The 22639-nt window shown below is 48.4% G+C and overlaps 1 protein-coding gene across 2 annotated transcripts in view; it reads right to left on the bottom strand.

Moving 5' to 3' along the window:
* Lima1 (LIM domain and actin binding 1) overlaps positions 1-22639 on the bottom strand; it is a 114963-nt gene that overhangs the window by 53711 nt on the left and 38613 nt on the right. Inside the window, exons 2-3 of one of the 2 annotated variants that reach the window (XM_041642497.1) lie at positions 17121-17262; positions 2443-2488 (exon numbers count right to left, since the gene is read on the bottom strand). In XM_041642497.1, coding sequence (XP_041498431.1) covers positions 2443-2488; positions 17121-17239 — 165 coding nt within the window. In that variant the 5' untranslated portion in view covers positions 17240-17262. The remainder of the gene's footprint in view (positions 1-2442; positions 2489-17120; positions 17263-22639) is intronic. The other variant, XM_041642498.1, reaches the window with a different exon arrangement.

The following is a 22639-nucleotide window of genomic DNA, read 5'->3' as shown; positions in this document are numbered from 1 at the left end:
ATTAATAGTATTTTAATTTAATGGTATTTGGGCTTCTTATCACAATATCACTCTTACAGTTCAATTCATTATCTTTCTTTTCTAAATTATTACAATTGTTTCTTTTTTCTGAGACAGTCTCAATACATAGCCCAGGCTGACCTTGAACTCACAATGTAACTCAAGCTGTCCTCAGCCTCCCTAACAGTGCTGCGATGTTAGTTCTACCATACTCACCTTAATTGAGTAATTAATTCCTTTCTTTCCTCCCTGCCTTCCTTTCTTCCTTCTTTCTTCTGAGACAGGGTCTCCTGTAGCCCAGGTTGGCCTTGAACTCACTATGTAGCTGAGAATAATCTTGAATTTCTGATCCTCTTGCTTCCACCTCCTCAATGCTGGACTGCACTTGGGCATGTCTACACCTGATTTATTCTGTACTGGGATTGAACCCTGGGCCCCGGAATGCTAGGTGAGACGGTACTGCCAACTCCACCTCCAGGCCCAGGGCCCCAGAACACTAGGTGAGACCCTACAACCGGCTCCACCTCCAGGCCCAGGGCCCCGGAATGCTAGGTGAGACCCTACAGCCGGCTCCACCTCCAGGCCCAGGGCCCCGGAACACTAGGTGAGACCCTACAACCGGCTCCATCTCCAGGCCCAGGGCCCCGGAATGCTAGGTGAGACCCTACAACCGGCTCCACCTCCAGGCCCAGGGCCCCAGAACACTAGGTGAGACCCTACAACCGGCTCCACCTCCAGGCCCAGGGCCCCAGAACACTAGGTGAGACCCTACAACCGGCTCCATCTCCAGGCCCAGGGCCCCAGAACACTAGGTGAGACCCTACAGCCAGCTCCACCTCCAGGCCCAGACTTTTCCTTACTTGCTCCCTATGCTCTGCCTTTGCTCCTCAACAGTTTAAGCTGGATCACTTCTGCCCTCGGTAGATTTCTCCAAAGCCCTTTCTCTTCAGAGAGAAAGCCCAAATCTTCCCCAGGACCCTGCAGAACTCTCTCTTTCTCGTTCTCAAATACAACAGCAGCGCGCTTACTTGGAACCTTTGCGTGCGGTGTTCCTTTTGTCGGAATCTTTCCTCTCCTTGGCTCAGGACCTCAGACACGGATTGCTTAGAAGTCAGATGAGAGAGCCACACTTAAGCTACCTTTGGATCTTCACCCTGGTCTCAACCAACAGTCGCTGCTTGGCTTTGTCATTATTTCCTCCACTAGAATGAAAATTCCCTAGAAGACATGGTCCATGCTGACAGCGTCTGAAACAGAGCCTTCAGACACAGCAGGGTCCTTTAGCACATAGTAGGTGCCCTACAAAAACTTGTTAACTAACCAAGTAAAAGAGAAAACAGAAGAAGCGGGAAAACAGGCAGGAGAGAGAGGTGAGGGCAACCAGGAGCTGGGAGGACAATGGTGGTTTTTTCCTTTTCCTTTGGTTTTACTTTTTTGACAGGGTTTTACATCGCAGGCAGGGCTGATCTGGAATGCATCATGTATCTCAGGTAGGTCTCAAACCTGCTTCATCTTCTGAGTGCTAGGATAACTGGCATGAATCACCAGGACCAAATGCTTTTCTCTGTTAACGTACCAGGGAACTCGATTTTCAAATCACAGGAAAATTAAACTAAAGACCTAGTCAATAACACTCCCCTAGAGAGCAAACTGACAGGGAATTGTCATGCAGTCATCCAGGCTATGCTCCTTATAACGCTGACTCCTTCAGAAGCTAAAGCCAGGGCTTTCTCTAGCTTGTGCGTTCAAGATCGGCCTGGAGCACAGTGAGAGCATTTTCCACCCTAAAAAAGGGAAAATGAGGGGCTGGAGAGATGGCTCAGTGGTTAAGAGCATTGCCTGCTCTTCCAAAGGTCTTGAGTTCAATTCCTGGCAACCACATGGTGGCTCACAACCATCTGTATTGAGGTCTGGTGCCCCCTTCTGGCCTGCAGACATACACACAGACAGAATATTGTACACAAAATAAATAAATAATAAACAAACAAACAAACAAACAAATAAAGGGAAAATTATCTGGTCCAGCAGGAGGTTAGACCAGGAAGAGGACCCCGTGGCTGTGCACAGTCTAGGAGCTTCCAGAAAGAGCCCAGGGAGGAGCACGGATGCCAGGCTTCCTTTTAAATGCACACTGGTCATTTGGAGAAAGGTGGGTGGCCCAGGAGACCTGCTCTCATCTGAGCTGACGGGCGGCCATTTTATTAACCTCAGGAAAGCATTTAGCCTTCTAGCCTTTATCAACACAGGAAGGAGAAAGGGGTTCAAGAGGAAAAGAGCTGAAAATAGGATTTCCTGCACCTCGGTAAGGTGCGAGAGCTCACAGAGCAGCTGGCACAAAGGTCCAGCTCAGTTGACACGGAGCCCACGCTCCACAGAGGGCCAGGTGGCCGGGCCACACTGATTGCTCATGTTCCACCTGTCCTGGGGCCACTGAGTACTTACATTCCTCTTCTTTTCCGTGTTTGCCTCTTCAGCTGCTTTCTGGTACCTTCAGAGAAGGGAGAAACAAGGATGCATGAGGATGCGGTCAAATGTGAGAACCAGCTGCACAGGGCAGGAGACTGCGGATGGAGCTCAGCTGGCGGGTGCTCACTCAACATAGTACCCCCAAATAGTGTTCCGCCCGCAGCACTATGTAAACTGGATAGAAACTGGAGGATCGGGTGTTCGAGGTTATCCTCAGCCACTTGTGAGTCTGAGGTCAGCCTGGGCTACATGAGACCTTGTCTCAAAACAAAACAAGAACTTGTGGAATTAGTCAACAAAAACCAACACTCCATGAATTCTAAGATGGGCGGGCCTCCATTCAGGTAACAGCCCTGAACCTTAGCTGCTGTGAGCAAACCTCTTTGAGGTAGCCTAACTACAGGCAATGCTTGAACCTGAATTTAGCCCAAGCTAAGGTCTTGATATGAAGGTACAGTCACTCCATATCATGTATACAAACTGGATGGCATGGGGTTATTTGTGTTTGTTTCATTTGAGAGAAAGACAGAGAGAGAGAGACACAGCAGGTGTGTGTGTGTGTGTGTGTGTGTGTGTGTGCGTGCAGAGGTGCACATTACCTATGAGAGCACATACGGAGACAGAGAGGAAGGGGTGGAGACATGGCAGGTGTGTGTGTGTGAGCAGAGGTGCACATTACCTATGAGAGCACATACGGAGACAGAGAGGAAGGGGTGGTGTGTACGTGTGGAGAGGTACTCAGAGGACAGAAAAGGACACAGGTGTCTTTTATCTCTGCCTTCCTCCCTTGGAAAAGCTCTCTCACTGAACCCAACCCATCTCCTCAGTTCTGGGTACAGGTATATGGGGTCATGACTGGCTTTTCTGTTTGCTTTGGTTTTCTAAAACAGGGTTTCTCTGTGTAGCCCTGGCTGGTCCGGAACTCTTTGAGACCAGGTTGGCCTCAAACTCACAGAGATTCATTAGTCTCTGCCGTCTGAAGGTGTGAGCCACTGTACCCACCTGACAGGCTCAGCTTTTTATGTGGGTGCTGGGGATCCCATGAGGTCCTCATGCATCAAGAACTCTTACTCATTAACCCTTCCTGGCCCTGCCTTCCTCCTTTCCTTTCTTTACTCTTTCCTTCCTTTCTTCTTCTTTTCTCTATTTTTAAAGGTGTAATAGTCTTACGGGTAATCTAATCTAACCTTGAATTTGTAACCTGCCTCCACCCCCACAACATGCGCCTGGACATCTGTGGTACTTGCATGCTAGACCCTACTGTAGTGATATTTTGTTTGTGTTTTAACAAATTAAGCTTGCCAGAAGATCAGAGAGCAGAGCTAAGCCACTAGAGGCCAGGGAGTGGTGGTACACACCTTTAATTTCAGAGCCACTAGAGGCCAGGGAGTGGTGGGACACACCTTTAATTTCCAGGACTCAGAGGCACAAGGACCTCTGTTAGTTCAAGGTCACTCTGGGCTACAGTCTAAAAGAGAAACGAGAAACAGAGCTCAGACAAAAGGTGATCTCAGCTCTTAGGATCCCAAGCCTTTAATCCCAGCACTACGGAGGTGGAAACAGGAAGAGATATGGCTGGGTGGAGAGAGGGGCGGGAAGAAGACAGGAGCTCAGTGCAGTCTAAGGAGACACTCTGAGGACAGGAGCGCTTGCCCCTTCGGTAGAGGTAAAAGATCTCGCTAGAGGCTGGCCACACTGCTTCTCTGATCCTTCAGCTTTTTCCCCCTGATACCTGCTCCGGATATTATTTAAGACCAATTAGAATTCGTGTTACACTCTACCAAGAGAGCCACATCTCCATTCAGCAGAACATATTTTATTTATCAAGTGGAAAGACGTTTCTTCAAAAGCTAATAGGCTCAACTGGGGATATGGAAATGAGGTCTAACATTTCTGGTGGGGAGGGAAAACCTCTTTGGAAGGCATTTGTTGTCACCATCTTGCCAAAACTATACCAACGCAAATGTTAAATTTTATTCTCAGAGTTTATCCTATAGACACCCTTACATAAGGAAAATGATTTCTTTTTTCTTGTTGTTTCTGAGACACAGGACAGTATCAGCAGAGTGAAAAGCTCCTCTGGAATGGAGGGAACATTTGGAATTTGTATCCTAACGCAGGATTAATATTCAGATTATACAATAAGAACAAACAACACAAAATGAATTCTATAATCTATGCTCATTTCGGTGAGAAATTCAAAGCAGCCCAAGTTTTTATTCAAGGACTAAGCATTGCCAGGCACTGGGGAAGCTGGGGGGGACCGATTGGGAGCTTAAAGGTAGTTTTTAAAAAAGGTTGAAGGGTCTGGAGGAATGGCTCAGACTCAGTTACAATGGCTGCAACTCCTGCCCCAGAGGATCTGACACCCTCTTCTGGCCTCTTGGGAGTACTGCATGCACACAGTGCACAGACACACATGCAGGCAAAGCACCCATGCACACAAAAGTAAAAGAAAAAAAAGTGTGTGTGTGTGTGTGTGTGTGTGTGTGTGTGTGAGTGCTGAGTGTGTATATAGCCTGCCTAGTGAGCACAGGGTCTGGGTTCATTTCCCGATACCAGAAAAAGAAAGAGGACAGGGACAGAGAGAAGGAAGAAAAAGAAATAGTTCTTGGTGTCTACTATGTCCCAAAGGCAAAAAACAAAAAGAAGAAGAAAATATATCAGCTGCACGTGGTGGCACAGATCTGCATCTCCAGCCTTGGGAGGTCAAAAGAGGGCAGCTGCATGTGGTTGCACAGATCTGCATTCCCAGCCTTGGGAGGCCGAGGGAGGGCAGCTGCATGTGGTGCACAGATCTGCATCCCCAGCCTTATCTTTTAAAAAGTGGGTGCTGTAGGTGGTGGCACATACCTTTGATTCCAGTACTGGCACTCGGGAGGGGAGGCAGAGGCAGGCGGATCTTTGCGTTCGAGGCCAGCCTGTCTACAGAGTGTGTTCCAGGACTGGCTCCATAGCTGCCAGAAAACCCTGTCTTGAAAAACAAAAAACAAAAACCAGAAAAGAACAGGCTTTAGGCAAGCCAGTAGAACAGTGGTTCTCAGCCTTCCTAATGCAGACCCTTTATGTTGTGGTGACCCCTGTAAAAGGGATGTTTGATCCCCAAAGGAGTCTCAACCCACAGGTTGAGAACCTCTGCGGAGGAGAATTTGCTTAGTGACTTATGAGGGAGATCCCAGCCCATTGTGGGTGGAGCCATTCCTGGGCTGGTGGTCCTGGGTTCTACAAGCAGGCTGAGCAAGCCACGAGGAGAAAGCCAGTAAGCAGCATCTCCAAGGCCTCTGCATCAGCTCTGCCTCCAGGTTCCTGCCCTGACTTCCTTCTATGATTAATAGTATCATAAGCCAAATAAACCCTTTCCTCCCCAAGTTGCTTTTGGTCATGGTGTTTCATCATAGCAATAGTGATCCTAACTAGGACAGAGATCAGCCACGTTAACTGCCCAGTGGGTGGCAGCAATAATTAACCATGTGCACACCCATGTGGAGTAACAAGACAACTTGCAGGAATTGGCTTTCCCAATCCACCATGTGGATCCTGGGGTCAAACTCAGACCGTCAGGCTGGGCAGCCCGTGCCTTTATCTGCTGAGCCATTGTGCTGGTTCAGGTAGGAGCACTGAGACACAAATATCCGAGCTCAGAAGGGAGGCAAGAGCTAGTCACAAACTTGTCTGCCCACACAGGACCATAGAGTCTGAGGGGTCTGATACTCACAGAGCGGGTAGAGCAAGAAGATGCCCAGAACTCGGTGCTGGAGACTTAACACTTAGCAGCTTGGGGAGGAAGAAGTTGTTAGTGACGAGGAGCAGAGAGTAGGAAAACCAGGAGACTGCCAGAGAGGCCAAGGGAAGAAATATCTGGGAAGGAAGAAAGGGCAAGAGGTCACAGGAGGATACAGGGAGAGACACTTCCTCAGCAGCACAGGCATCTTTGTCATCTTGGCAGTTGTCTTCCATGATAAACAGAACCAACGCCTGTCACCATGACCACTGCCTCCTCTGCCTCTAGGCTGCTCCCATCTTCACTTGGTTGAGACAAGGCCCCGTGTAGCCCAAGTGGCTTGAAACTTGGTACGTAGGGGAGGCTGGTCTTAGACTCCTGATCCTTCTCCTTTCCCACCCAAGAGCTATATAAAATGCACCCTCAGCTTCAACCTGAGTTATCTAATGGTCAGTTAAATCACTTCCAATTTCTCACCACTGAAAATAGGGCTTTGCTGCAATCTCCGTATATTGGCTTTTTCCCAACTAATATATCTTAGGAGACTGCGTTAGGTAGGAATTGAGAGGCAGGGTGGGCTGCAGTTTAAATGACTTAGATTGGGCCTTGAACTTCTGTTTCCACACCCTGTACAGATAATCATCTGCCATTTATTACAGTAATGCCACGGTACAGAGAGCCAGGAGCAATCAACACACAGGCTTCAAGTTATGTAGTTGTTCTTACAGTGAGCTTGCTTGATACATATACAGAGGTTCCCTTTCCTTTGCTGTCCGAAGAGAACTACAAATTTTTTTTTAAAGCCACATAATACAATAGTGTATTTATTTATTGTGTATACAACATTCAGCCTCCATGTATGCCCGCATGCCAGAGGTGGGCGCCAGATCTCATTACAGATGGTTGTGAGCCACCATGTGGTTGCTGGGAATTGAACTCAGGACCTCTGGAAGAGCAGCCAGTGCTCTTAACCTCTGAGCCATCTCTCCAGCCCGAGAACTACAAATCTTAAAACACCAAAATACTCTGGTTGTTTGCTTCCATTTCATTTTTTGAGATAGGGTTTCATAGCCTTGAACTTGGTATGTAGCCCAGGCTGGCTCCCTCCTACCTCCACCTCCCAAGTGCTGGGTGTGCACCAGCATGCCCAGCTCCCTCTCTCTCTCTCTCTCTCTCTCTCTCTCTCTCTCTTTTCCCGAGATAGGGTTTCTCTGTGGTTTTGGAGCCTGTCCTGGAACTAGCTCTTGTAGACCAGGTTTGTCTTGAACTCACAGAGATCCGCCTGCCTCTGCCTCCCGAGTGCTAGGATTAAAGGCATGCGCCGCCACCGCCAGGCTCCTAGCTCTCTCTTTTAAATGCTATCCAAGGAGGCTGGGAGAGGGCAGTAGATCCTTGACTGGAGTTATGGTCGGGAGCTGCTAAGTGGATGCTGAGAATAGAACCCGAATCTTCTAGAAGGTCAGCCAGTGCTCTAAACCACTAAGCCATCTCTCTTCCCCCTCTTCCTTCTTGAGACGGTTTTCTCTGTGTTATTCAAGCTAGACTCCACCTTCTGGCTCAAGGGACCCTTCTCATGCAGGCTGGTGAAGCTCAGCACACCAAACTCTTCCGCAGTGTTGAGAATTCAACCCGTACTTGGCTGGGCAAGTGCTCGACCACTGGGCTGTCTTACCGGCTCTGAGCGTAGCACCAGAACTCAGGCCTCAAGGCTCAAGTTGAAAAAAAATGATTTGCAAAGATATGTCTCCAAACCAAGTGTGACAATATTTGTAATTCCAGAACTCTGGAGGATCTGAGTTCAAGGCCAGCCTGGACTATACATCAAAACGCTGTCCCCTCCAAAAAAGAATTCTATAATAAAATCTCATCCCTTCCCAGATTTCCTGTGTGGAATTTAATCTCGCAACTGTTGGTTACTGCGCAGCTGTGAGGGAGTCAGCTGACAGAGGGGTACAGAATTATCTGGGGAGCAATAACAGCGTCTCCGATATGTCTAAGGCCAGAAACCGGAGTTCCTGAGTTATGACTCTTGCTTGTATGCTTTCAAAGAAAACTCGGAGCCAAAAGAAGAAAAAGCGGAAACTCCCAGGGTTTGGGCAACTGTTTTCTCCTGGAAAATTTCACCACGAAAATGTGAAAGGGAAGCAAAAGAGGAAGCAATCCAGGGAGACCTGAAGGCCTTTTCACTGTTATTACTAAAGAAGAGCACACTGAGAGCGCGCATGCGCACACACACACATACACCAACTGAACCTCTACCCTGCTTAGTAAGGGGATTCAGAAATAAAAATATACTAGGTTCAGCAGGACCCATGAAAAGGAGGAGACACAGCTAGTGGGGGCTGAGGGAGCAGTGTGCTGGATGGGCCAATTCCACATCTTAGCGAGTGACCTTTAATCACTATTGCTGAGCCTTCAAGTTCCTCATCTGTCACACTGGGAGGAAGGTTAGGCAGGTGTGGTTTCAAACTTCCGGCTGCAGGACTCTCATTTCAAGGCTATCCTAACCTACTTAAAACCTGGCATATTGAAGAGCTCAGTACGGGGTCTGCGGAGCAGGGTCCTGGGCTCAGCCCTTTTCAGAATGGGCTCTGGGCTCCGCAGGCTCTTCTGAAGACCTCAGGGAGCGTAGCTAGGAAACAACAAGGCTAGATAGAGTCCCTCTTGCTTCAAAACTATTTAGCCAAACAGGAAACTTGGGCAAAGAAACAAAACTCCACCAGTTAACCTTTATCAAGAAAAGGGTCACACGATGTGAAACCACAGGGAAGAGAAACCAAAGCTAACTTTTCAAACTGCCCACAAAGAGTTCTTTCTGGTCAGGGTCAAAGATGTATAAAGCAAGGGTTTAAAGAGTTAAGCGTGGAGCTATAAAGAGCATGAGATGTAGGCTCTGTTGCCAGAAAACTACCTTTCTGTATATATAACTATAACATGAATCCCTCTCTCTAGGGTTTTTCTGTGTAGCCCTGGCTCTTCTAGAACTTTCTCTGTAGATCAGGCTGGCCTCAAACTCAGAGATCTGCTTGCCTCTGCCTCCTGAGTGCTGGGATTAAAGGCATGCATGCACCACCATGCTGGGCTCTAATTTTATTTATTTTAAGGTAAATCTTTAAGCAAACAAACAAACATAGTTCTGCAGCCATCTCTAGGAATATATAGTGAATGAACTCTAAAGAACTTAAAGCAGGATTAGTTGCATGCTTCCTTTTAATAGGAAACCTAGAGCCGGGAGGTGGTGGCACACGCCTTTAATCCCAGCACTCGGGAGGCAGAGGCAGGCGGATCTCTGTGAGTTCGAGGCCAGCCTGGTCTACAAGAGCTAGTTCCAGGATAGACACCAAAACTACAGAGAAACCTTGTCTCGAAAAAAAGAAAAAAAAAAAAGGAAACCTAGAAAAGAAACCCAGGCTGAGCTCTTCATTTTTACTGCCTTAGACAGTATTGCCTGTGTTTTATTATTAATATTTAATAATTTTGCGTGTGTGTGCGTGTGCCTGGAGAGGCTAGAGGAGGGTGTTGTATACTCTGGAGCTAGAGTTAGAGTGGTTGTACTCCTGATGTCGTGTTGGGAACTAAACTCCAGTCCTGTGGAAGAGCAATCTGTACTCTTAACCCCTGAGCCATCTCTCCTGCCCTGCTGCCGTTTCTATGCCTTTATTTTCTGCTCCCCGGAATGTCCCCACCACGCTCCCAGCCCACCAAATAAAGCTTCACTCGTCTTTCAAAACAAGTTCAACATGTTAAGACAATGCCTCGGGGAAAAAACACTAAGCAGACAAACTCAAATATTAACTCAAGCAAATTTTCTCTACTACAAAACAGGGATAATGCCCCTCCCATGCGGCTTTTGTGAGGGTTAGAAATACGTCGTGGAAGAGTGCATTCGTAGCATGGTTTCATACGCCGTGGAAGAGTGCATGCGTAGCTCGCATCTGAGATTAGGTTCATACTCCGTGGAAGAGTGCATGCTTAGCACGCATCAGACAGGTTCATACTCTATGGAAGAGTGCATGCATAGCACGCATCAGACAGGTTCATATGCCGTGGAAGAGCATGCTTAGCACGCATCAGACAGGTTCATACTCTATGGAAGAGTGCATGCATAGCACGCATCAGACATTAGGTCTGGTCATTAGAATATTCCCCACTACACACACAATAAAAGCCTGGTTATGTTGGTTTTAAGCAAATGCGTTCAGGATTTATATTTTATTCGTGCAATTTGCTCTTAGCTAACCTGTAACACATGGAGAAGGTCATGTGATTTCTAAGGTTCTTTCTGCAAAATTAAGACCACCACCAATGCTGACATTAGGTAGGCAGAAGCAGATGGATCTCTGTGAACTTTGCCTACATAACTGATTTCTAGGCCAGCTGGGGGGGGGGGCTGTAGAGGAAAACTCTGCCTCAAAAAAAAAAAAAGAAAGAACGTATGAAAGGAAGGAAGGAAGGAAGGAAGGAGAAGGAAGGAAGGAAGGAAGGAAGGGAGGAGAGGGAGGGAGGGAAGGAAGGAAGAAAGGGAGGAAGGAAGGAAAGGGAGGAAGGAAGGAAAGAAAGGGAGGAAGGAAGGAAGGAGAGGGAGGGAGGAAGGAAGGAAGGAAAGGGAGGAGGAAGGGAGGAGGAAGGAAGGAAAAGCTGGAGTGGAGCAGTAGAGGAGCACTTCCTGTTCCTCCAGAGGATCCTGGCTTGATTCTCAGCACACAACCCATCCATAGCTCCAGTTCCAGAAGATTTGACACCTTCAAGGGCACAAGGCATACACATGGCACATAAATCCTGGCAAAACACACATATACACCCACAAAAAATAAACAGAAAAAGCTACCAAGATGAATGACCTTTTCTGACTTTCTAATGCATGTCAAATCCTCACGAGAACTGGCTAGACAAGAAAGGATGGGGTAAGAAGAGTACTGAGGAGATAAGAGCTTGGAGAGCCCTAGCTAGGGATAAGTCGAGTGCCAGCGAGACCCCATTGCCCCGTGCAGAGGGAGCCATGGCAGGCCCCAGCACAGCATGCAAGAGCAGGCATCTCAGCCACAGTTAGAAAGGACAGAGGGACTCAGACTCAGCCTGAGACACTGAGATTTCCCAGTCAGCCACTAGATCCTCCCCTAGTCAAGGCAGCTCCGTGACCCTGAATGTCACCCCCGAGACCCCAGGTACATGTTACCTTCAGGTTCTGATGAATCTACTTTGTCAAACACATTCACATTTTCTTTCCCTAAGCTGTTGTACTCAGGTTTTTTTTTTTTTTTTTTTTTGGTTTTTCGAGACAGGGTTTCTCTGTGGTTTTGGAGCCTGTCCTGGAACTAGGCTCTTGTAGACCAGGCTGGTCTCGAACTCACAGAAATCCGCCTGCCTCTGCCTCCCGAGTGCTGGGATTAAAGGCATGCGCCACCACCGCCCGGCTTGTACTCAGGTTTTGATTTTCAAAGTAGAATCCCAGCAGAATAAACAAAAATTTTAAAATGTTCAAAAACAGCCAAGAGGAGAGAGTGTCACGGAAGTGACTAACCATGCAGGGCAAGGGTGCCCTGGTGAAGCCCAAGTGCGCAGCCAGTACGGATGCAGAATGAGCACGGGCTCTAACTAGAGGCTCATTTTCCAAACACGTGCTTTCTGAAAAGGGTTTTGGATAACAGTAACTGGGAGATGAAGGCAGGGGCATGGAGACGGTTTGAGAAGTAGAGAAGATCAAGTAATTATGAAGTAAGGTATTGGGTCAGTGATGTGGACCAAAGACTCATCCATCGCTAGAGGAAGCACGGGCACTGGGGGCATCAACAAACCTGGGGGTCTTATTGCTTTTTGGGATTTTTCCCTCCTGTCTCTTTTTACTTTTTTTGCTTATCACAACATTTGCATTTGGAGGAAAGAAAAATTATTACTATACTACACAAAGAAAATCTGTCTTACCTAAAATGACTGTCATTCTCTCAATGAGCTAAAAGGAAAGTAAGCTAGGAGCTAAGGGCTCCACTGAAGACAAGGAACTTTCTTGGAGTCTGGCACACACTGTAGGGAAGCGGGCAGGTTGCTGGGGGCTCGGTAAGATGCAGGGAGTCTGGCACACACTGCAGGGAAGCGGGCAGGTTGCTGGGGGCTTGGTAAGATGCAGGCCTCAAAGCACAGGCTTAGGACTTCAGAACCAGATATGACCAAGGATGGAGCCGGTACTGGCAGTGCAGAAGAGCAGCCATTGTGACTCCTGATCCCAGAGCACTTCAGGGACACATGTGCAGAGAGAGTAGGCAAGTCACGAGAAAGCCCGCCAGCATTCACGGGAAAGCCCGCCAGCATTCACGGGAAAGCCGAGTGCAGCTCAGGTGGGGCTCAGTCAGTGGAAAGGTAAAACGGGGAGCAGTTTCTGGGCAGGACAGAGGTTTCCAAGGCCCATTAATCACAGCTCCTTGCTGTCTCACATGCCTTTTCTTTCTTCCCATTCCTGTGGCCCCCCACCCGCTCCCAACAGCTCTCACTTGGGTTCCCACGAGAGCCCCATTAACTGTTCATGTTCCCATCTCTCACCTTCCTAATAAACCTTCCACGCTGTTGTCAGAAGCATCTTTAGGAAGTACAAGTCTCATCAAGTCGGTCTCCCTGCATGGAAACTTTCCATTGCATTTTGTTGGTAATTTAACTAAACCCTAACTGCAGCACAGCGCCCATGCCTACCATCTGGCTAACTGAATTATACCAGTCCCTTCCTGTTCTGGTTTTGCCGTGACAGATTGCTTGCCTCCCTGCTCCCTCCATCACACCTCCCCTTATCCACTTTGTCTGTGTTCAGGTCTTACTTCACAAGTCCTCCTCCTCTGCTATCAGTGACTGCTCAACCGACCACCACCCCCACCCCAGGGAGGGATCACTTGGGTCAAGAAGTAGAGGCAGGAATTCCAGGTTTATCCTCGGCTACACAGCAAGTTCCAGGCTAGTCTGAGCTGGAAGGGTCTCTAACTCAGCAAAAGAAATCTCCCTGAAGTAGTTGGGCCCCATTGTAGACACACAGAAGTAGAATCTTTGGAAAGGCCAGGGAAGCCTGCAGAAGATGGTGTAAAGCATGGTGAAGCTGGTGCTGGCGGTGGTGGCGCACGCCTTGAATCCAAGCACTCAGGAGGCAGAGGCCAGCGGATATCTGCAGTGAGTTCAAGGATAGCAGGGACTACACAGAGAAACCCTGTCTCCAAAAACCATGTTCAAGGGAACTGGGGTTGTAGCTCAGTGGTAGAATGCTTGCCTGGAATGAACAAGTCCTGGGGTTCAAGCCATAGGATTTAAAGGAAAAGGAACAAGAGCCAGGTGGGGACGTATTGCACCTTAGCATCTGGGAAGCAGAGACAGGTGAAAGCGAGTTGAGGTCTAAGACGCTGTCTCAAAAGAAAGGCTCAAAGATTCCAAATATTCAGAAGATGGAGCCAAATTCCACACCCCTTCCTGTGGAATACGGGTCGGCCTTAGCGACTCACATCTGAGAATATGGCCAACATGATCGTCCCAGGCTAAGGTCATGAGCAGGCAAAGCGGCACCTTGTAGTCCTTTCCTTCTTCTCTGGAAGCTTGCCTTTGGAACCCAGCCACCAAGCCAAATAATCACATAAACTCGCTGTGTGTAGGTGTTGCTAAGATCCCAGGTGACAGCCAGCATCAATTTCCTGATTTGTGCGTGAGCTTCCAGATGTCTGCAGCCCCCAGTTTGTGAGTCTCCTCCCTAATGCTAAGCTGAGAAGAGGCGCGCACAAATCAGACAGTTATAAAAGGCTGTCATTGATTCACTATTTTTTTTTTTTTTTTTTGGTTTTTCGAGACAGGGTTTCTCTGTGGCTTTGGAGCCTGTCCTGGAACTAGCTCTGTAGACCAGGCTGGTCTCGAACTCACAGAGATCCGCCTGCCTCTGCCTCCCGAGTGCTGGGATTAAAGGCGTGCGCCACCACCGCCCGGCTATTGATTCACTATTTTATGCCTCTAAGTTTTAGAGATTTAGTGAGGCTGCACACGGCAGGCAAACATGCCCTGCTGAGTTATGCTCCTAGAAGGATGAAGCACTGGCTGGTCTGGAATTCTTATTTTTAAATTTATTTTATGTGTATGGCTATTTTTGTCTACATGTATGTCTGTGTACAACGTGTTTGCCTGGTGCTGGTGGAGGCCAATAGAGGGTATTAGATGCCCTGGAACTAGAGTTATAGGTGATTGTAAACTGCCATGTGGGTGCTAGGAATTGAATCCAGATCCTCTGGAAGAGCGGTTAGTGCTCTTAACTACTGAGCCATCTCTCCAGCCCCTGCTCTGGAATTCTTTCTGTAAATCTGTCTGGCCTTGGACTTGTAGAGATCCTTCTGTCTCTGCCTCCCAAGTGCTGGATTAAAGGCCTGCACCACCGTGCCCAGCCTGCACCACCGGCACCCTGCACCACCGTGCCCAGCCTGCACCACCGTGCCCAGCTTATTTATTTTGTTGGGTCTCAATAAGTTGTTCATATTGGTCTTAAACTCACTCTGTAGCCCAGGCAGGCCTTGAAGCTGCAATCCTCCTGCCTCAGACTCCCAAATACTTGGGAATACAGATCTCTGACACTAGGCCATGAGTTGTAGGTTTTCAGACATGGTCTCACTATATAGCTAATGTGTTACCTCAAAATAGTGATCCTTCTGCCTCAGCCTCCTGCGTCTGGGAGTATAGCATGTGTACCACCATGTATATCAGGACTTTTATTTTTTTTTAAGACAGAACTGGAATGTAGTAACTACTCTAAAAGAAATGCTCTTTAATTTTTTTTTTTACATTCTATTTCTTAGTTGTTTTTGTTTGTTTGTTTTGTGTGCACGCACACCGCACCTCCAGGGCAGAGGACAACTTGCGGGAATTGTTTTCTCCTTCCACTATTAGGGTCCTGGGGCTTGAACTCAGATTGTTAGGGTGGATGGCCTGCTGAGCCATTTTACCAGCCCCCAGGAAAGCTGATGGGTCTAAAGTAAACTAAGTCCCTGAGGCCTAGGATTAGGGCTTAGTAGCTTTTCTTCTTCCCATATCTTACTTGAAATGTGTGTGTTTTCTTTTCAGGTGAGAATGGTATTTTTTGACATCAAATTGCAGCAATAGAGAATGCGTAAGGAAACCGTAGGGCTGCCTGAGTCTTGTCCCCTGCTGCACTCCACCTTAGGAGATGAGGTCAGCCTTTGCCACGTAACAGGTACGAGAGAGATTCGCTGTCAAAGGAAAGGTCACTGAAACTTCCTGTTGATGCTTAACTATATTCTAGACACAGCTCCTAGAATCACTGTCTTCACGTCTTTCTCTCTTTCATAAGAGCAGCAGCTTCCTGCTAAGAAACCTCTAGTGCACCAAGCCCACCACCTGTCCTGGGCTCGGCCCACCAATACCATCTCTGCTTGCTCTCTCTGGTGTGTAAAGGTGTATGGACCATCCCTTCAGCACGTGTGTAGCACCTCTGTGTACAGCAGCACATTTGTGCACAACAGCACCTACTGTGCACAGCACCTACTGTGTACTGCAGTACCTACTGTGTACAGCAGCACCTACTGTGTGCAGCAGCACCTCTCTGTACAGCAGCACCCACTGTATACAGTGGTACCTACTGTGTGCAGCACCTACTGTGTACAGCAGCACCTACTGTATACAGCAGCACCTCTGTGTACGGCACCTACTGTGTACAGCAGTACCTACTGTGTACAGTGGTACCTACTGTGTACAGTGGTACCTACTGTGTACAGCACTTATTGTATACAACAGCACCTACTGTGTATAGTAGTACCTACTGTGTACAGCAGCACCTACTATGTACGGTAGCACCTACTGTGTACAGCGGCACCTACTGTGTGCAGCACCTACTGTATACAGCAGCAGCTCTGTGCTCCAGTCACTGTGATCTTCACTAAAAATACAGATAGATGCAGAGAGAGCAGGAAAAGTCCTCAAGCTGAAGGTCAGTGGAGGGGTGGCAAACTGCAGCCCCAGACAGGGTTTCTCAGGGTAGCCTGGCTGGCCTGAAACTCGCTCTGTAGCCAGGCTGGCCTTGCACTCAGAGATCCCCCAGCCTCTGCCTTCTGAGTGCTGGTCACCACACCTGGCTGGCTAATGTTTCATTTCTCATTTTCTTAAAGGGCAGATGTTTTGGACTTTTGAGTGACAGTCTCTGGTCACACTCAGCGTCTCTGCAGGCTTAGTGTAAAAGCAAAGACAACCAGCAAGTGAGTGTGTGCGTTTCAGTAAGGCCTCAACCGTGCTGCCTATCAGGCACTTTGAAATGCTACAAGTATAACTGATAAGCTGAAGTTTAAGTGACATTTAAACTCTTCAGATGGAGCAGGGCAGTGGTGTGCACGCCTTTAATCCCAGCACTTGGGAGGCAGAGGCAGGTGGATCTCTGTGAGTTCAAGGCCAGCCTGGTCTACAAGAGCTAGCTCCAGGACAGGCACCAAAAACTACAGAGAAACCCTGTCTCGAAAAAATCCAAAAAAAAAACAAAAAAAAACAAAAAAAAAACAAAAAAAAAACCACAAAAAACCTCTTCAGACAGGAAATGTGGCCCAGGGACAGAGGGCCTGTACAGAGCTCTGGGTTTGATCCTTCCCCACCCCCAGGGCATGGTGGCTTACACCAAGAAACCCAGCACTCAGGAGGCTGAGGCAAGAAATTTATTTACTCATAATGCAAACCCAGTCTGGGATACATAGTGAGTCCCAGGTTACCAACCCAGGCTATAGAGTAGGGAGAAAAAAAAACCTAAAAACCAGAAAACTGGGCTTAGTGGCGCACACCTAGAATCCCGGCATAGGGAAGAATCCCCTGACGACAACATTCTTTCTCCCTGCACTGCACAAGCTCCAGGGCTGCTTAATCCAGCCGTTGACATTGCCTCACCAATTTTCCTGACAGGTGGTAAAACTGGGCCAAGATCAGCACTTACTTGGAGAATATTTCCACAATTGCCGATGACTTATTCTTGTTGACAAGAGAAAGTTCTTTGGCCGTCACTCTCAATGACTGGGAAGTCCACTGTCGTCTATTAAATGGAGTTGATTCCATCTTGTCTACAGCCTCTGAAGCACCTACAGAATAGAGAGAGGGGGAATATTAAACATAGACAAGGATTCCCAGCAGGCATGGACGGGCAGCAGAATGACCCAAGCAGCAGGCCATGCGCCTCTGCTGCTTTTCCAAAGCTTGTGTGACCTTGGTCAAATGAGTCAGTATCTTTGGGGTAGTTTCCTGTAAAAGGAGGTCAGAATAGATGATCTCTTTTCAACTCCATTTTATCATTGACCCTACTATGCAAATATCAGTTGACCTTTCTCTGAACTCAAGGCTGTTCCAAAGTCACATCTGGAGTGAAATCTTCCCCGTCCTGGAATAATATCCTAGAAGAGATACAATCAACATCTTGCTAGTCAAGCACAAGCCAGGCTCTGCCTACGTCTACAGGGCTTTTTGTTCTCTCTCCCTCCCTCCTTATTTCTCTCTCCACTTTCCTTCCCACCTGCCCTCCCTCTCCATTTCCCTCTCTCTCTTTCCCCACCTTCTCTCCCTACACCAAGGAGCACTGACTATGCTATCACTGTTATTCTGGAGAGAGCTCGGGACTTTGCAAAGCATGAGAGAAGGAGGTGGGCAGGCTTTGATGGTATTGCAAGTTTGTTACTTTGAAAAGTTCTATCTGGGGCTGGTATACAGCACAGCAGTAAAAAACTCGCCTCACATGGGTAAGGAAGACTCTGGGCTCCAACCCAACTCTGCAAAGTGGACAAACAGATACAAAATGTTGGAAACTCGTGGAGTCTTAGGGACAGAAATCATTAAACCGAGTGTGGTAACCCAGGCCCTGAAAGAAGAAACTGTTTCCTCTAGTCCTAGCTTGAAATTTTTAGAGGTCTGTAAGTTGGAGTGAGTGGAGTGAGTACTTATAGTGGACAGGAGGCAAGAAAGGGGCCCCCAGAGTAGATGTGAGTATGTGGGGGGACTCTTTGGTGGGAGACAGTAAAGCTAATGTAAAAGAGGATTACTAAAGGCAGAAAGGTTTAAACAGTGGTGGGTTTGAGGGGAGAGAGAGAATATAGGGGAGGGGAAGAGGGCCAACCAAAAGGGAACCTACTATTTTAGAAACTAAAAAATATGATAATAATGGTTTGAGTGGAGGTACCCTATATAAGTAATGCTGCTCCCAGAAGCTATAGGATTTTTGTTTTACTTTGTTTTTAATTTTTATTTTACGTGCATGGTGTTTTGCCTACACGCATGTCTGTGCATATGTGCATGCCTGGTGCTGTAGAGGACAGAACAAGGCATGTGATCCCCTGGAACTGGAGTGACAGATGCTTGTGAGCTGCCGTGTGGGTGCTGGGGATCAGAACCAGGACCTCCACAAGAGCAATATCTCCAGCCCCAAGGAAACAGAGGTTTTAAAATGAAAATCCTAGTGCTAGCACAGGATACCTCCCTAGAAGTAACGGTTAGGGAGTTCCTAGAAACACCCAAAACAATACAGCTATAAGCACCGGCCTTGGTTCCCACGAGAATTAGATGGTAAGACCCTATTGAAGTTATCAAACACTTTGGATGCAGGGAACAGAAAGCAAGCTAGAACCGAGCTGCAAGTTTCCTCCCTGCTTGCTGCATTCACAGTTCTGGAAGGGGCTGTGCACGCCACTGGGGGAGAAATGTCATCAAGTATCTTACCAAGCTACGGTACACTACCAACCTGCCAGGCAAGATATTCCACTTGTACAACAGGGCAAGCCTGTCTGGGGTTTAATCAATCACTCTCTGATTGGGTTAATTCAGGTCTGGTATTATAAACGTGAGCAAAGCCTATGGCTGAGCTCTAGACGGAATGCACCAGTGATGCTTTGCTAAGTGGACAAACTGCCATGGGCCGGCGCTGGTCTCAGTCTAGGTTAGAGAAGCGTCTTTCTACAGTGTGCAATGGTCAGTGCAGAGGCTTTTCAAAGTGCTGAGAAAAAGTGACTACCGAGTGTAGGCCTCAGCCTAAACTGGACATCTGTATTGCACTCTCCAAAGTCCTGGGAAAGCTGTGGAGGAGGAGGAGGAAGAGGAGGAGGAGGAGGAGGAGGAGGAGGAGGAGGAGGAGGAGGAGGAGAAGAGCCAGAGGACAGACGGCAGAGCTGTATCTTCTGGATACGACGTGGCTACTGCCATCAAGGACACATAGCAGCTGTGGGGACCTGCACACAAAAGGAAGGCCATGGCGCTGCTGAGATGACTCAGTGGGCGAAGGCATGTGCCAAAAAGCCCAACAACCTGAGTGCCATCCCAGGACCTACATAGTGGAAGCAAAGACAGAACGCTCCGTCCACCACAAGCATGCGATGGCAAGCACATGCCCTTTCCCAGCACAATCAACAAACAAAAACCAACAGATCAATCAATAAGATAGAAAACAGGAGAGGAGCTGTTGGGGAGAAGCAGAGGGTCAGTGGGAGCCCGGGGATAAGCGAAGGCAATGGGGGTGGATGTGATCACAACACATTGTGTACAGGTATACAACTGCAAAAAATGTTTTAAATTGTGTCATCTCTCTAGTTTTAGTATCTGCAGATGAAAACCAAGGATAACGTTTGTCTTCCTAGGATTTATCTGCATATTTAAGGAGATAATACATCTTAAATATCAGGCAGACTTCAGTGCTGCACAGAAGATTTTCAGTATAACATATTAGCACTGGCTCTTATGAAGCCTCTGGACAACTGGGGCATGATACATTGAAACGCAGAGGATAAACCCCTTACACTTAACATTCTCTTCTGGAATCCCTCCGAGCTGTAGAACATACACAGTGCACTCTTGACATCACTCAGCCCCCACCTGCCAGCTGCTGGTTGGGTTTTCTTGCCCTAGTAACTCCCAAAGAAGTTATAACCTTTGCCCAGAAGAGGTGAGATCAGAAACAAGTCAACACTTCCGTATTTGAATAGGGGAGAATACAGATTAAAGAACTGTTGTCTTAACAACTGCAGAGCAGAAATGGTCTGGAGAATGTACTCATCAGAACTGCCCTCTACAGCCTCAGCAGCAGCAGAATGTGCTGTGCTGGACCAAACACTCTGGAAGCCTCTGAACATAAACCAGATGACAGATGACGTTCCAGGACGCCACTCCTTCCCCAGGGCAGCGCTCTGTCCTTCCAGCAAAAACCTTTTTTGAAAATAATACAGTTTTGGTTTTGGTGACTTAATTCCCATGTTGGGAGATAGCATCACACACAGTAACACTGAGGAACCTTGGCGTGAGAGACGGCTGTATTCAAGTACAATTGTTGGTTTGATCATTTAAAGCTTGCTTTTTTCTCAAACTTCGATTTCTTATTCATAACAATGGGGTTACTATGATGAGGAGAAATGACACTCATACAGAATGAGACAATAGTAAATGTGAGAGCTTTAAAAAACGTCTCCTTGCCGGGCGGTGGTGGCGCACGCCTTTAATCCCAGCACTTGGGAGGCAGAGGCAGGCGGATCTCTATGAGTTCGAGACCAGCCTGGTCTACAAGAGCTAGTTCCAGGACAAGCTCCAAAAAACCACAGAGAAACCCTGTCTCGAAAAAGAAGAAAAAAAAAAAAGGCTCCTTTCTGGAACGGTCAAAGTACTCGGGTGCAAACATCATCAGTATTCCCTCTAGTGAGAGAAAGGCATGGGAGCTACATGCAGCTCAGCTGCACATCAAGACGGGACACAACCGCAGCTGTGTCCATAAAGACGGAACACCACCACAGCTGTCCATCAAGACGGGACACCACCACAGCTGCCCATCAAGACGGGACACCACCACAGCTGCCCATCAAGACGGGACACCACCACAGCTGCCCATCAAGACGGGACACCACCACAGCTGCCCATCAAGACGGGACACCACCACAGCTGCCCATCAAGACGGGACACCACCACAGCTGTCCATCAAGACGGGACACCACCGCAGCTGTGTCCATAAAGACGGAACACCACCACAGCTGTCCATCAAGACGGGACACCACCACAGCTGCCCATCAAGACGGGACACCACCACAGCTGCCCATCAAGACGGGACACCACCACAGCTGCCCATCAAGACGGGACACCACCACAGCTGCCCATCAAGACGGGACACCACCACAGCTGTCCATCAAGACGGGACACCACCGCAGCTGTGTCCATAAAGACGGAACACCACCACAGCTGTCCATCAAGACGGGACACCACCGCAGCTGTGTCCATAAAGACGGAACACCACCACAGCTGTCCATCAAGACGGAACACCACCACAGCTGTCCATCAAGACGGGACACCACCACAGCTGTCCATCAAGACGGGACACCACCACAGCTGTCCATCAAGACGGAACACCACCACAGCTGTCCATCAAGACGGGACACCACCACAGCTGTCCATCAAGACGGGACACCACCGCAGCTGTCCATCAAGACGGAACACCACCACAGCTGTCCATCAAGACGGGACACCACCACAGCTGCCCATCAAGACGGGACACCACCACAGCTGCCCATCAAGACGGAACACCACCACAGCTGTCCATCAAGACGGGACACCACCGCAGCTGTGTCCATAAAGACGGAACACCACCACAGCTGTCCATCAAGACGGAACACCACCACAGCTGTCCATCAAGACGGGACACCACCACAGCTGTCCATCAAGACGGGACACCACCACAGCTGTCCATCAAGACGGAACACCACCACAGCTGTCCATCAAGACGGGACACCACCACAGCTGTCCATCAAGACGGGACACCACCGCAGCTGTCCATCAAGACGGAACACCACCACAGCTGTCCATCAAGACGGGACACCACCACAGCTGCCCATCAAGACGGGACACCACCACAGCTGCCCATCAAGACGGAACACCACCACAGCTGCCCATCAAGACGGGACACCACCGCAGCTGCCCATCAAGACGGGACACCACCACAGCTGCCCATCAAAACGAGACACCACCGCAGCTGTCCGTCAAGCCAAACTTAGGAAATGTTGACCAACACTATAAGACAACATTTGGGAAAATTATGCTTCCAGTGTGGGTGTGAATATAAATGTTGTCAGTTCTTTTACAGTGAACAATTACAGATAAAAGAGGAAAAAATAAACAAAGTATGTTCTCAAAGCTGTTCACAAAAAAGAAACACAGAACCAGCTGCAGTAGTGCAAGTTGATAATCCCAACTATCTTAAAGGCCGAGGCAGGAATGTTTGAGACTTGCTTGGACAACAATAATAAGATAATATGTAAACTACACGTACCACCACCACCACCTCCACCACCACCTCCACCACCACCACCTCTGCCACCACCACCTCCACCACCTCTGCCACCTCCACCACCTCCACCACCTCCACCACCACCTCCAGTGCCACCACCACCACCTCCACCACCACCTCCACTGCCGCCACCACCACCACCACCAGCACTCCTAGAC

This window comes from Microtus oregoni, unplaced genomic scaffold, assembly GCF_018167655.1.
Source record: "Microtus oregoni isolate MIOR12 unplaced genomic scaffold, Mior012 000077F_ref0000221, whole genome shotgun sequence".
Lineage (NCBI taxonomy): Eukaryota > Metazoa > Chordata > Mammalia > Rodentia > Cricetidae > Microtus > Microtus oregoni.
This window is presented reverse-complemented; position numbering and strand designations above follow the sequence as displayed.